At 43.2% G+C, this 13,371-nt stretch overlaps 1 protein-coding gene across 8 annotated transcripts in view; it reads left to right on the top strand.

Annotated features, from left to right (window-relative positions):
• Window positions 1-13,371, top strand: part of f (espin protein forked) — an 89,578-nt gene that overhangs the window by 61,146 nt on the left and 15,061 nt on the right. For 6 of the 8 annotated variants that reach the window (XM_087345139.1, XM_087345140.1, XM_087345138.1 and 3 more), the window contains 6 exons: window positions 1,183-1,366; window positions 3,345-3,527; window positions 3,605-3,706; window positions 7,153-7,354; window positions 11,830-12,114; window positions 12,906-12,962. In XM_087345139.1, the coding sequence (XP_087201265.1) occupies window positions 1,183-1,366; window positions 3,345-3,527; window positions 3,605-3,706; window positions 7,153-7,354; window positions 11,830-12,114; window positions 12,906-12,962 (1,013 nt within the window). Of the gene's footprint in view, window positions 1-1,182; window positions 1,367-1,654; window positions 1,826-3,344; window positions 3,528-3,604; window positions 3,707-7,152; window positions 7,355-11,829; window positions 12,115-12,905; window positions 12,963-13,371 lie in introns of those variants that run through there. The other 2 variants (XM_087345142.1, XM_087345137.1) reach the window with 2 other exon arrangements.

The following is a 13,371-nucleotide window of genomic DNA, read 5'->3' as shown; positions in this document are numbered from 1 at the left end:
AGTGCAATATGGGTTTAGTAGACCAGGAACTGTTTTATTACAGGAACAGAGTAATGTAGCCATGCAGATATAATCAATTTACGCGTGAATTATATTATGACCTTTGTTTTTATCATTACAGGCATAATTCGTGTTATTTATATACCTATTATAACATTATGGTCGCTTATGAAGAAGTTTGTCCACATAATATACCACACTCTATTGATTGTGGATATTTTAACGAAAGAGAAGTCATTCATAATGCAAATTATTCCACTCTACATTCCTCTGCCACATTTCACAATCACATTACGGACTTTCGTAAATAAACGAGACAATAGTTTCTGAGCAGAGTTGATTAAACATTTTTTTCCTTGTTTCTTATTCTCTGAATTTCACCGCGGACCCAATTATCGTTTGTTAACTTCAGTTTTACGTGCTTTAAAATTATTTAACACCCGTTATTTTACTGTGAAATTGTCTCGTATTTTCTTTTCATAATTCACTCGTAGCGTTGCTTTGTTTTATGGTCTCTGACTTTCGCTGCCTAACGGAAAAATTTCTGTCTTATTCTTTACTGTTTTTTTTTATTTTGGATTAATCAAGTTATGTCGTCATAAAGTGTTACATATTGTCTTCCTTATTCTAGGTACAAATTAAAATAAATGTTGATAAATAATCCAGTAATTTAAGCATATTTTGGATTGGAAATGTAGTTTTCTGGTTCAAACGTTAATGAGCTACTGTTGCATGCATACTGGGGATACTGGGAACGACCCGTTCTTCAAGTGTCTGAGCACTGCGGGTCACAACTTTTCGTTGGCTTGATCTATAGACATTCGGCAGGACTCCTTGGACGAGGCCTCTACCTGTACACAGGACAACGCGGACAAACATCCATGGCTTGAGTGGGATTCGAACCCAGCGACCAAGCGGCACAAGGCCCACACCTCAGACCTCGCGGCCACTGCGACCCCGTTGCATGAATGCGTTGATTAATTAACATCAGTAAATTCTACGGAATAATTCGTATGTTTAGTTTGGATTTGTTGTGATGTTCTCTTCTCACGGTTCAAGTTTTCGTAAAATTTAGTTGAGTGAGACGGTTGTCCACGGTGACGAAGCTTTCTGTGCAGATGGTCGTGTTGACTGATAATGCCAAATGCCATGTTGATTAACCGGAGCGTGCGTTTGTTGCAGTGCGAACACGCAGATGGACAACGATGTGACGCCAGTGTACTTGGCCGCGCAGGAGGGTCACCTGGAGGTACTCAAGTTCCTGGTCACTGAGGCTGGCGGCTCACTGTATGTGCGCGCCAAGGACGGAATGGCACCGGTTCACGCCGCGTCGCAGATGGGCTGCCTCAGTTGCCTCAAATGGATGGTGAGTGTGCTGCCTCAGCAAGCGGACGAAGGCCGCGTGTCGTAACCTCTCTGAGGTTTCCTCACTTTCCGTCGAGTTGCTTCTTCCAAATAGGGTGAGCGTTTCGGCTTCTAACGGCTTGTACCGCGAAGTGTCACGGACTGAACTTAACCGGAGCGATATATATCGAGTCTTGAATCAGCGATATCCGTGTGAAGAATCGATCCATGAGGCGAATGACAAGGTCTAAGCTCAGGTCGCATGAGGGATAGTGACGTAGTCAGTCAGATAACTGACAGTGCTGCCACCTGTCCGTGTGTCGTTATGGCGTTGAGCAGCGCGCAAGACTTTCCTTTTGTTACTTTGTTTCATTTCTTAATAGTTGTCGTTCCTTTCGTGGTGTGCGGGCTTGTTGCCCTGGTGGTACATCGCGTCTTGTCATCGTGGTTGCTGCAGACAGCCTGGAGCGACAGCGGCGCGGTGAGCACAGCTAGTGAACTAGGTCTTCCTCAAACAGGGACGGAAGTTTGGGAGATTTGTGTCGGCTCGCGCCATCAGCGAAAGTAGTTCGTGTGGCCTGTGTGTGTGTGTGTGTGTGTGTGGCTTTACCATAGTAATAACAAGAAAGAAGCGGAGTCCGCCGTCATGCTTTCGTACACTTAACGCGTTTTATAAAACGTGACGTGCTGAATCTGTTCGAGTAGACTCGTATTATTATTAATATTATATGGGCACAAACTAATGGAATGTGTAACTTTATTCAAGTGCCTAACCCTTCACCATATTAAAAAATGAACTACGTCGAAGAACGTTTTAGATTAAAATGTTTGCTGTTCATCAGCTTTTATGGATTAGGGCTTATGGTGTGTGCCAATTGAGAATTAGACTAAGGAAATGTTTATTTTGTACTTAGGTTTTAAAGACGGCAAACCATTTTATAACAAACGTGACACGCTGTGAGCTTTCAGATCACGGAAAGTAGGGTTTCACCCACATTACCCAACGGGTACCGGGGACTGTAGTTTCAAGGGGAGAAACAAGAGACGCTAAACAAATTTTACGAAAAGCTCAGGCCACACTTGGGTGACGTCGCGAAGACGGGGCAATTGGGCTAGTATTTTGAAATGTACCATAAGTAAGCGGGTGGTTGGAGGTTGGAAAGGAAATGGTATCGATTACCTCGTGATGGATTTTTAGTGTTCTGAAACCAGAGACTTGATTACGTGGGCTTAGTGTTCTACTGAATGTGTTGTATACAAAATATATGACGCAGTAGTGAAACCGATGATTATTTAGTGAAACATGTCGTTTTGAGTTTCAGCCGTGTGTGACGTGAGAACGCTTTCGTTTCAAGAGCGTTGCGTTGCTCTGCTGATCACATGCGAAGGAGAAATCGCCATGACAGTTGTGATTGCGATTGGTACAAGGGTCGAATTGCTGCACTTGGTGGGCGAACTATCTGCTACGCTACACTGTAGGAACTGAGAAAAATACGGGCGTCGATTTGGGTTCGATGATCATGCATTTGAACCGAAGAGACTTCAGCTGTTAATTAATTAATGCAAATATAATTCAGATATTGAAAACGTATGGAACTGTCAGGTTATAAAAGCGATCCGTACAACTAACGAACTCTGTAGAACAGAGTCGTTCTTGAGAAGCTGATGGTGAATAAACGCCCCGTTGTTTATGGCATCCTAAGATTCATTACCAGGTTCGCAAGAACCCGTCACCGACCCCTGCCCCGAGTCAGACGGACTTAATCCTCACCCCTCTTCAGGTTTTTCAATCAGAGTTTTACACGTGTTCATGCAAAGTTAAGACAAAAGTGGCTTAAATCTGGCAATACCATGGTCTCCACGCGTTCGGACACACCTGCCAAAAATAATTTAGAACCCCTCAGACTGGCTATTACGAATGCTCTGGGCGTCTTCTGGGCAGATTTGCAGGAGATCCCGTTTTCCGAGCTCGGCTACAGGGTGTGCTGCCTGCGTTTCAGGTCCAGGAGCAGGGCGTGGACCCTAACCTGCGCGACGGGGACGGCGCGACGCCTCTCCACTTCGCTGCGAGCCGTGGCCACGCGGAGACGGTGCGCTGGTTGCTGCGTCACGGCGCTCGCCTCGTGCTGGACAAGTTCGGGAAGAGCCCGATCAACGACGCAGCCGAGAACCAGCAGATGGAGGTGCGCACGTTGCACGAACACTCGATGTGCTTCGGTCTGCCGTTCGCCCTGAGACTCACACGTTCTTCCTTTTTCAGTGTCTTAATATCCTCGTTCAACACGGCGCGACTCCCGACTACCCCGAGGCCAGGCACAAGCCGACCGGGTGCAGTTGCTGCAAAGGCGAGTCGCAGGGAAAGGTGAGTCCTGCGTCGCTTGACGAGAAATCGCTTGCAATTTTGAAAATTTATTGAGGAGAACCTTTCCTTTTCCCCGAAGTCTCGTGTTAAGCTCATTCAGATGGGATGTTATTTTTATGAGAAATTCCCAATTCCGCATCTGATAACACGGTTACTAATTTGCTGTTCTCATTAATATCTCAACTTCTTCCCTCAAATTAGTAGCACACTGCGTCTTCTAAGCCTACTTACTCCACCAAATTGTCCTCAAAAAATACTTGAACTAACGACGATTCAAACCATACTTTCTTATGAAGTTTAAGGTAGACATTCCACCTCAGAACTTTGCTTCAGTGGACCTGTTGACGAATGATACGATGGGACGTCATCGGAGGTACAGTTTTCTTGCTTTAACGTCACTGAAAATGCGACGAACAGCATCGGCTGAGCACCGTCCGAATCATCATTACTTCCATCTAAAGCCAGCGAATAGTAAAGAAGCGACATTGCTATTTCTTTCAGCGGTTCATTTTAATTGGCTCTTAGATTATATTCAGCCACGGTGGTCTAGCGGTTAGAACGCTGGCATTGTAATCCTGGGGTCTCGTGTTCGATTCCCGGCGGTGCTCGAATTTATAACTTGTGTTGGGCAAGGCCGTGGTCTAGGCAACACGGAGTTTTCCTCCGTGGCATCCCAACAATTACTCCATTCACACACAGAAGAAGGCAATGGCAAACCACTTCTGCATCATCTGCCAAGAACGTATATGAACAGGTCCCAGTCCGAGAAAAGGATGGAAGGATCCTGTTCATATGGACCTGTCGCCAGACAGAACACTAAATAATAATAAGATGAGGTGGTCTAGCGGTTAGAACGCTGGCCTTGTAATCCTGGGGTCTCGGGTTCGATTCCCGGCGGTGCCCGAATTTATAACTTGTGTTGGGCAAGGCCGTGGTCTAGGCAACAAGGGGGCTTCCCCGGTTTCTCCGTGGCATCCCAACAATTACTCCATTCACACACAGAAGAAGGCAATGGCAAACCACTTCTGCATCATCTGCCAAGAACGTATATGAACAGGTCCCAGTCCGAGAAAAGGATGGAAGGATCCTGTTCATATGGACCTGTCGTCAGACAGTGCTTTTACATATGTTTCTTGTTGGCATAAAGATTTCGAGTATTTTATTTCTTGGCTGACCAGTAAAGCAGTCTTACTGACCTTGTGTTTTGTTTCGTCTTTATATTTGAAATTTTAATCCTCGTGAACTGACGACCTTTCTTTCGCAAATAACACAAATGGGAGCATTAGTGCTTCGTACATTTTTCTGAACGTGATTCGGTCTTCGTCTGCAACTGTTCACCTTCTAATTCCAGGCAGCGGCCAATTGAATTCGGTAGTTTCATCGCTTTTACCACAGCAGGAATTTGGTTCTGGTTGTTGCAAAAGCGTGTTTAGCAATGGCTTGAAATTAAAAAAAGGAAAAATTATGGCTACCTACGTATGCTTTCAGAATACTTTCACACAGTCATCTCGCTATATTGTTATTGAGTTCAATTACATTAATCCGACATTTAAGACACTTTATTTGTACAGTTGACTAAGGTAACCGACTTTAAATTTATTAATAACTAGGGCAACGCTTTCTCTAATCTGATATTTTACTTCTTAACATCGCTGTTCAGAGGCCAATTGTTTTCGTGATAACAGTTTGAAAGTATGCAAATTATATTGTAATTTTCTCGCTTCCTTTGTCAAGAAGGAGATAAGTGGACGACAGATAACGGTCAGGCTACAGGTCGGACTGATCATCGATAGAGTATTTTCTCACCAAACAGCGCCTTTATCTCAAGTCGAGCAATTCAGTAAAAGAATTTAGATTGCTATCACAATTTCTCACAGCAGGGGTTGCAACCTGCGGTCCATGTGCCACGTGTGTCCCTCGCAACCCTTTCATTTGTACGTCATGATTTGGCAGTTAGGAAATGGGAGAGATGCTGACATTAAGGAAATTGTCCACGACATTGTTATTCCATTTTGGAGCCCTGGACTAAGATGTTAATAGCCAACGTGGGCCGTCGAAATAAAAAGTTTTCCTACCCTTGGCTGCAACGGCAGATCTGTTAGTTTTATCTTATCGTCCTACAGCTGGATGGCATCCTCATCTGTCTCAATTGCATGCTTGTAGAATCAGTAATTACAATTTGTGGGCCTCGCCTCGTAAGTCACTATTTGCTACGCTGCAAGTTATGAGCTAGCATCGCTCGTCAGGGCTCCGCTCTTCGCGTTGCAAGATTTCGGTGTGACCTTGAAAGATTTGTTTAACTTGTTTGCCCTTTCGTAAATTTCCTTAAAGCTCCAACAGATTGTTATAATTTACGCATTATAATCTTCCAGCAAGAGCCACGGTGGTCTAGCGGTTAGAACGCTGGCCTTGTAATCCTGGGGACTCGGGTTCGATTCCCGGCGGTGCCCGAATTTATACCTTGTGTTGGGCAAGGCCGTGGTCTAGGCAACACGGAGTTTTCCTCCGTGGCATCCCAACAATTACTCCATTCACACACAGAAGAAGGCAATGGCAAACCACTTCTGGATCATCTGCCAAGAACGTATATGAACAGGTCCCAGTCCGAGAAAAGGATGGAAGGATCCTGTTCATACGGACCTGTCGTCAGACAGAACACTAAATAAATAATAAAAAATAAATAATCTTCCAGCCCCAGGGTCGATAGTGTTTGATGAATGTGGTTCTAGGTATTGCAGTAAAAGACTGAAAACGCCTGGGCAGCGAAAGCAGGTGCCAAGTTATAAAAGACACGTCATTATCCTAGCAGATGGTGCGTGTGTACAAATTAACAATGCATATTTGTAATCAGGAGAATTATTATGACTGTCTCTATCTTATTCCTGGTATATTCGATGATACTGTCAGTCCTTCAGAACAGATAGCGTCTATCATCGGTCGTAAATGAGCTGCATTGTCAGCCTTAACTCAGAATATTGGAATTTTTTCGAAACGTCCGCTGCTTCCGTTAAATGCTGATGTCAGATCAAGAGGAGGGCCGCACTTTAGATTAAAGACTTATAAATTGAGCGACAATTATAATATGTTATAAAAAATGCCAATGGTTTTTTCCGTAACGAGGGCTTGGAGCTTTACCCCTGCTCCTGTCGTGTGTATTCGCTGTGGCGCTGGGTTAACATGTTTGAACAATACACGTTTTGCCTTTGCTAGCTTTGAAGTATCCTGACCGTGTCCATGCCCGATTCGTTTTATCAGCTGTTTCTCGATTAGAATCTTTGGCTTGTGCAAGAATTTTCGCTTTATTTTGCGTAGTATTTGTGTTAATTGTTTCATGAAATTGACTTCAAGCCGTCGCACTCTAACCTATGACGTCGGACAGATTGCACCAAAAAAAACATGACTTCTGCATTTTCAGCAAGTGATGCGATTTCGTGTTCATGTTGTAGTGCACGGAGCCGTTCTTCCTGCATCCCCCGCCCACCCAGCACCAGCAACCGGACGGTTTGTACGTCAACCCGGCGCACGGCTCCACCAGCGACCCCTTCTACTTGCACAACCCGCGCGACGTCGTCTACAACCGCGTGAAAGACCTGTTTGAGTCACCAAACGGGTCCCAACCTCCGGCCCCCACGCTCTCCGGACTCAAAGGTAAGAACATCGCGGAGAAGACGCGTTCTCCAGAAGACAGAGAAATCGAAAATTACAAGTTTATAATTAAAGTAGTTTGATCACATGTTTTTCCTCAGAAACAGGGATTTGAGGGTTTGGCGGCTGTGAGTCCAAAGATGACTGTCTTCTGGGTTGTAGCGCCGTGCAGTCTGGTAGAAGTTTACCGACGTTTCGGAGATCCTTTCCGCCTCCATCATCAGGGCGATCATCACCCTGATAATGGAGGCAGCAACGACCACACGCCGCTGCAACCCAGAAGACATCCATCATCAAAAAGAAATCTGCGAGACTTTTAACAGCGTCTGAAGAATCCGACCTGAGAAGAGAATAGTGTCTGGTGATGAGACATAGATGACCCAGTACGGCCCAGAAAGGAAATGCCGAAGTGTCCGGTGGACGTTTTCAGGATATCCTCGGCTGGGAAATGCGTGAATTTTAAAACTAATGCCAAAATCACGATTTCTGGTCAGCAAACAAACAATAGTTGTTTTCGTACTATATCGGTTTTTCGTATTCTCGAAATCAGAAATCCCGTCGAAAGAGTGTAATTTTGAATCACTGAACAATGTGACCTCAGTATCGACAGAATTTCAGGAGCTGATTTGCAGCAATGTTTGCGGGCGGCCTGTAGAGGGACTGAAATGCACGTTTAAGTCAAAAGGAAAGTGTCTTGAAGCTGTCCACACTCACCACGGGTAAATGCTGATGTGTAAAAGTTCATTTCAGAATCAGGTTATTTGTTAGACCTCGTTTATCGAATGCTGTTGAGTGGTATGAAATTTTTAAACATTATTAACCTTTTGAAGCTCTCTACATTATTTTTCTTAAGACTTCAGTCCGTACCGCAAAGAAAACACGATGTTTCGTTATTATAAAATTATCTTGTCAATGATTCTCAAGGAAATAATCCCTTTTTGCTGTGAGAATCATGCGAAATCCACAATAAATGAACCGTTGATTGTTAAAGCAGGTGGTGTATATAGTTACCACTCGGCATGAAAGTATTAATTACACTGATCTTTAATCACAGAAAATGGGTGGCATCCAATTTCATGAAGTTCAAATTAATTTTTGTCTAGTACTCATTCGAAAATTATTTGTCGTGGGACCCGGGGGGGGGGGGGGGTCCAGGAATACCCGCAGATGGTACCGTGGCCGTGAAAGACTTCCGTCACCCTGGGGCTAGTGTGACGACAGATATCAGATATCATTGGGTTATCAGTTGATAAGCTTTCGTGAATCTTCACAATCTTAGTCTGCGTTCTGCAGCGGAGCGCGTGTGACTGCAATGTGGAACATCTGTTGCGGGCGACGGACACTGCAGGAGGATAAAGGTAGCCACTGTGTTTTCTTTGCTGTCAGTCAGCTTCCGTCCGAAATAATTTTAATATCACGATTCCAACCCCTGAGGAATCTCTCGTCGCCAAAAGCTCCTGTTATTGTGTGTTCAATGCAAGGCATATGATTTATAATAGCAATTGAAACACTGGACTCGAATCCACAGTTACGAGCGTTAAAAATATTAGTGTTTCACTCTCCGTACTCTGTAATTTGAACGTTTTCATGTGTCTCAACACAGACTGGGTCCAAAGTTCAGAATTTGTGTGTGGTCATCGCGAATTCCATCACTGACGCAACGGAAACCAGCTGTTAAGGTACATAACCTCAACCTGCTTTTCTGGAAACTTATCTAAATCCTGATATCCCGCGAGTAGGTTTTTTTATTCCCCGTGCATACTACATGTCCAGCTCACTTTAACGTTAAAGTAACCCCATGAAACAGTTACTTCTTATTTAAAGACCAGAGTAACTTTATCATGGAGCATAGTCTGTCTATTTAGACAATAATTTCAATTACAAACACGAATTTATTTTAAAAAATATGTTTTTAAATTGATTATGATTATTTAAGGGGTTCTGTGTGTGCTGGTCGGTAGATATTTGCAAATTCAGCCCTGAAGATGGAGACACTACGCTTCTCCGAAACGTTGGCAGCCACCGATCAGCTCAGAGGAATATTATTATCAACGCCCCCGCCGTGAAAACATAAAATATCACACGTAAAAAGAAATTATCTTTGCCAGAACTTCATTTTTCCTTCTCAGACATATCAACATTCAGAAAAGTGGCTAATTCTGCTAACACTTTCAAATGGATCAGAAAATCGAGGGTTGAAGTGAAGACTACTCGAAGTTCCCTGACGAACATAAAACTCCGTGCCTTCACCACAACCAAGAGAATACATGTGCTCACGAGCTAGTGATTATGGGCATAATTAAGCAATTCTCCAAAGCACCAACACTCGGCCTAGATGCAGTGTCGTTAAACAACCTACAAAGTGAATAAAGAAAAAAAAATCATTGATATTTTCTTCGTTCGTAAACTTGTCGCCATCAAATATAAAATTTCGAGATTCTCCATAGGGCGTTACTATCATAAAAATGGCGACGAGTTAGAAGTTCAGGAACATTTTTTGGTTTTACGTGAAAATACTATTTTTTTAAAATATCAAATGAATTGAATTGTACTGCAGAAAAAAAAGTGGCATGTTGTTTTGATGGTGATGAAACTTCAGGATAATTAGTTATCAGGAAAGTTCTACCAAAGGCAAAATAATGAACAAATAACGCTGTATCGTCACACTTTTTACGCTTATCAGCAAGATAAGTAGAACGATGCATGACAGAGAGGCGAGTGCAGTATTTATGTACAAATCTTTGTTCCTTACAAAGAACAACAGTTGAGGAAGGGATTTAGTGTGAATTTGTTTCTCCTAACTTATAGGCCTGTGTGAGAGTGAGAGACACACACACACACACACACACACACGCGAATTTGATCTACAGGCTACCTAGAACAGGATTGTGAGAGTCCTGTATATAGTCAGTAGTTTTTGTCCTGTGGAGAAACTAGCGGAGCTGGCAGACGGACCTACTCCGTGCACCTGAGGTGGCACGGTCAGCGTATTTCTTTTGTTTGGAGGCAGACGAAACATTACACTATCGCACAAGAGACTCGCTCCCAGCCTTCCCCTTGAAAATTCACTATAAACGGAAAACAGAAAGTCATGCCAACATGACAAATTGCGTAGGTTTCAAAATTCCACGAATCAAATCAGTGGTGCAGGAAGACTGACCTAAAATGACGTTCTATGAACATAAATCGGTTTAACGCATTAGCACATACCTCTGATTGTATGACTGAATTGTTTATGAAAAAATGTTTGTTACAATTACAACTAGACATCCTATGGGAATTCTCCAATGACGATTATCAAAATGTCTATTGGTTTGTCATTTTAGTTCAAGGCCGTGTCTAAGATGAGTCTTCCATTCTTCTCATGAACTGTTATATATATAATTAAGGATCACAGGGTATGTAATTTTATCACGATAACAGCATGCTAAACAAAGAACAGTGTAAAAGCAGCAACTTAATAAAAAGTAAAATAATGAAATAATGAAGTTCAAAATACAGTAACAGCTAACTTCTTCATAATAAAGTTTGAAAGCAGCAAATCGCATTACAAAGAAAAAATGTTCACTGACGAAAGAAATTACTTTGTGCCATTAGGTCTGTGTGCACATTTAACACAAATCTGGTGTGTTGTGTAACCCGAAGTTGGCTGCACTTGTATCCCAAACCACAATCTAAAAAGGACGATAAACATTGATAGAAGCAGTAAGTATTAATTGTGACTTACGTCCTAGGTCTTCACTGGATATCTGTTTCGATAAACATTGGCTGCCATTGTTCATAATCCGTGACTGTAAAATCTGAAGAGAAACACCGCAAAAGATACTTTTGCTCACAGAACTTGAAAACCGCTCGTTTTCAATACGCCATCTTTCACTGGAGTTGAATACCAACTTGACCAACCTAACAGCGCTAAATTTAAAATTATTGTAGGAATAATGTATTTCTCTACAACACAGATGTGTTATTTTAACCAGCTTCGTCAGTTTTATAGTATCCCCTACGAGTGTTCTTGATTTTAGGCGTCCTTCTGTATGATAGCTAATTAAATAATAACTATTTTGATTTTTATGCAGGCAAAGTGGGGCGCATTGTTGTTTCTAATCACCGATGAATTTTCAAATAAGGGATTTCCTGTCGGTTATAATTTGCAATTTTTAAAGACCACGTTTACCAGTTTTGTACAGCTTGAAACAAAAATCTACATTACACTTTCATTTATTCAGTACGAACAAAAATATAGATAAAATAAATTTGGAATTTAATTATTTACTTTCTTCCGTAGAACTGTTAATTTAATTAAATCAAGAAAGTTACGATTAACTAGACACGTAGTTCGAATTGGCCAAGAACGATATGGAAAGTCTATATAAACTTGGTGTGATAGTTTGGGTGTACTATGAGCGAGGAAGGTAGACTCGACATCATCCAGTGAATTCGAAGTTCCTCAATTTCACATCGGCCTCTCCGTGTTGCAGTGAAGGTTGAGCTTCACAGCAGCAGTTCTGGCGCTGGATCCGACGAAAACCTCAGTTCGTCAGACCTCAGCGAACACAGCGCCGACCCCGAAAACGACTATGAAGAGATATACCAATCGCGCGAGGAGAAGACCACGGCAAGCGGAGTACGCAGGCGCAGTAGAGACTCCGGCAGTCACAGCCGGAGCAGCAGTTCCAGCAATATTCACGTTGTTGTAACGGCGCCACCTGCGGCTATGAATGACGCGCCTGCCCAAGAGGAACCATCTATGACAGCTTCCACAGGTACGAACACGAACTTACTGATGTTGGTCGTATGATATGGGATTTAGGTGTCATCACTACTCGCGCTACCTCTAACGGATCCATTGTCCAGATATACAAGTGAACATGGAGCGGCGGTCTAATGGTCCTGGCAGGGGACACCAAAGGACTCGCAGAAAAATCTGGCCCATTCACTGTCACTTAGTTTATCACGAATCCCACTTGGGCTGGACCGCGGACGCGAACAAGTACCTTCGCGGTTGGAAGCCAGCGACTACCCTCCATTGCTCAAATATGATCCTAGGTTTTTATTACGTCTCATTTCATTCTGGTACGCATATTTTGAACACGTTTTTCACTTTTTATCTTATTTTTTGTAATTGGGGCGCGTCTTACATTCAATGGCGCCTAAGAATCGATGTCTAACAATTATATTGTTTGAGTGAACTGGAAGGAAAATCTTTGTGCCCACGACACCAGTAAACACAAAGAAAGCAGCAAAACGTTTCATGTTTGAACGTTGAACCTGCCACTGGGCTCCCAGCGCCTGGGGCAATGTCCGGAACTGGATCTAAGCCCCTGATTACATAGGTTAATGATACCAATTCGATAAAAGCTCGGCGGTAATATCCACGGACTCCGAGGGCGAGCAAGACGCAGAACCTCCCCCTCGATGTAAGAAGTACTTTTAATATCATGTCTGTATGCCCTCCCATCGGCTTCTAGCCCACGCCATTCTGATGTAACTAATAGCAAAGTACGAGGTGCAGCTGAAATGCACAAAAAAACTGACTGTTGGCTTTCCTGTGCAGATCTCGAACCGATGTTGATGCTTGACAGCATTATCAGGAGTTACGAAGAAGAGCAAGGTACAGTACTCTGTGTGTCCGATTTGTGTTTTCGCTGTGTCCTGTGCGTCCTCTTTGTTTGCTGACAGTCACTGACTTTGTGTGTCCTTTTTGTTTGCTGACAGTCACTGGCTTTGTGCATCCTTTTTGTTTGCTGACAGTCACTGGCTTTGTGCATCCTTTTTGTTTGCTGACAGTCACTGGCTTTGTGCGTCCTTTTTGTTTGCTGACAGTCACTGACTTTGTGTGTCCTCTTTGCTGACAGGCAATGCACTGTGAGTCCTCTTTGCTTGCTGAGAGGCACTGCACTCTTTGCTTTTTTTTGTTTGCTGACAGTCACTGACTTTGTTCGTCCTTTTTGTTTGCTGACAGTCACTGGCTTTGTGCATCCTTTTTGTTTGCTGACAGTCACTGGCTTTGTGCATCCTTT

Source organism: Zootermopsis nevadensis, unplaced genomic scaffold (genome assembly GCF_977971745.1).
Source record: "Zootermopsis nevadensis isolate Lab colony 2312 unplaced genomic scaffold, Znev_1.0 Znev_ptg000008l, whole genome shotgun sequence".
Lineage (NCBI taxonomy): Eukaryota > Metazoa > Arthropoda > Insecta > Blattodea > Termopsidae > Zootermopsis > Zootermopsis nevadensis.
This window is presented reverse-complemented; position numbering and strand designations above follow the sequence as displayed.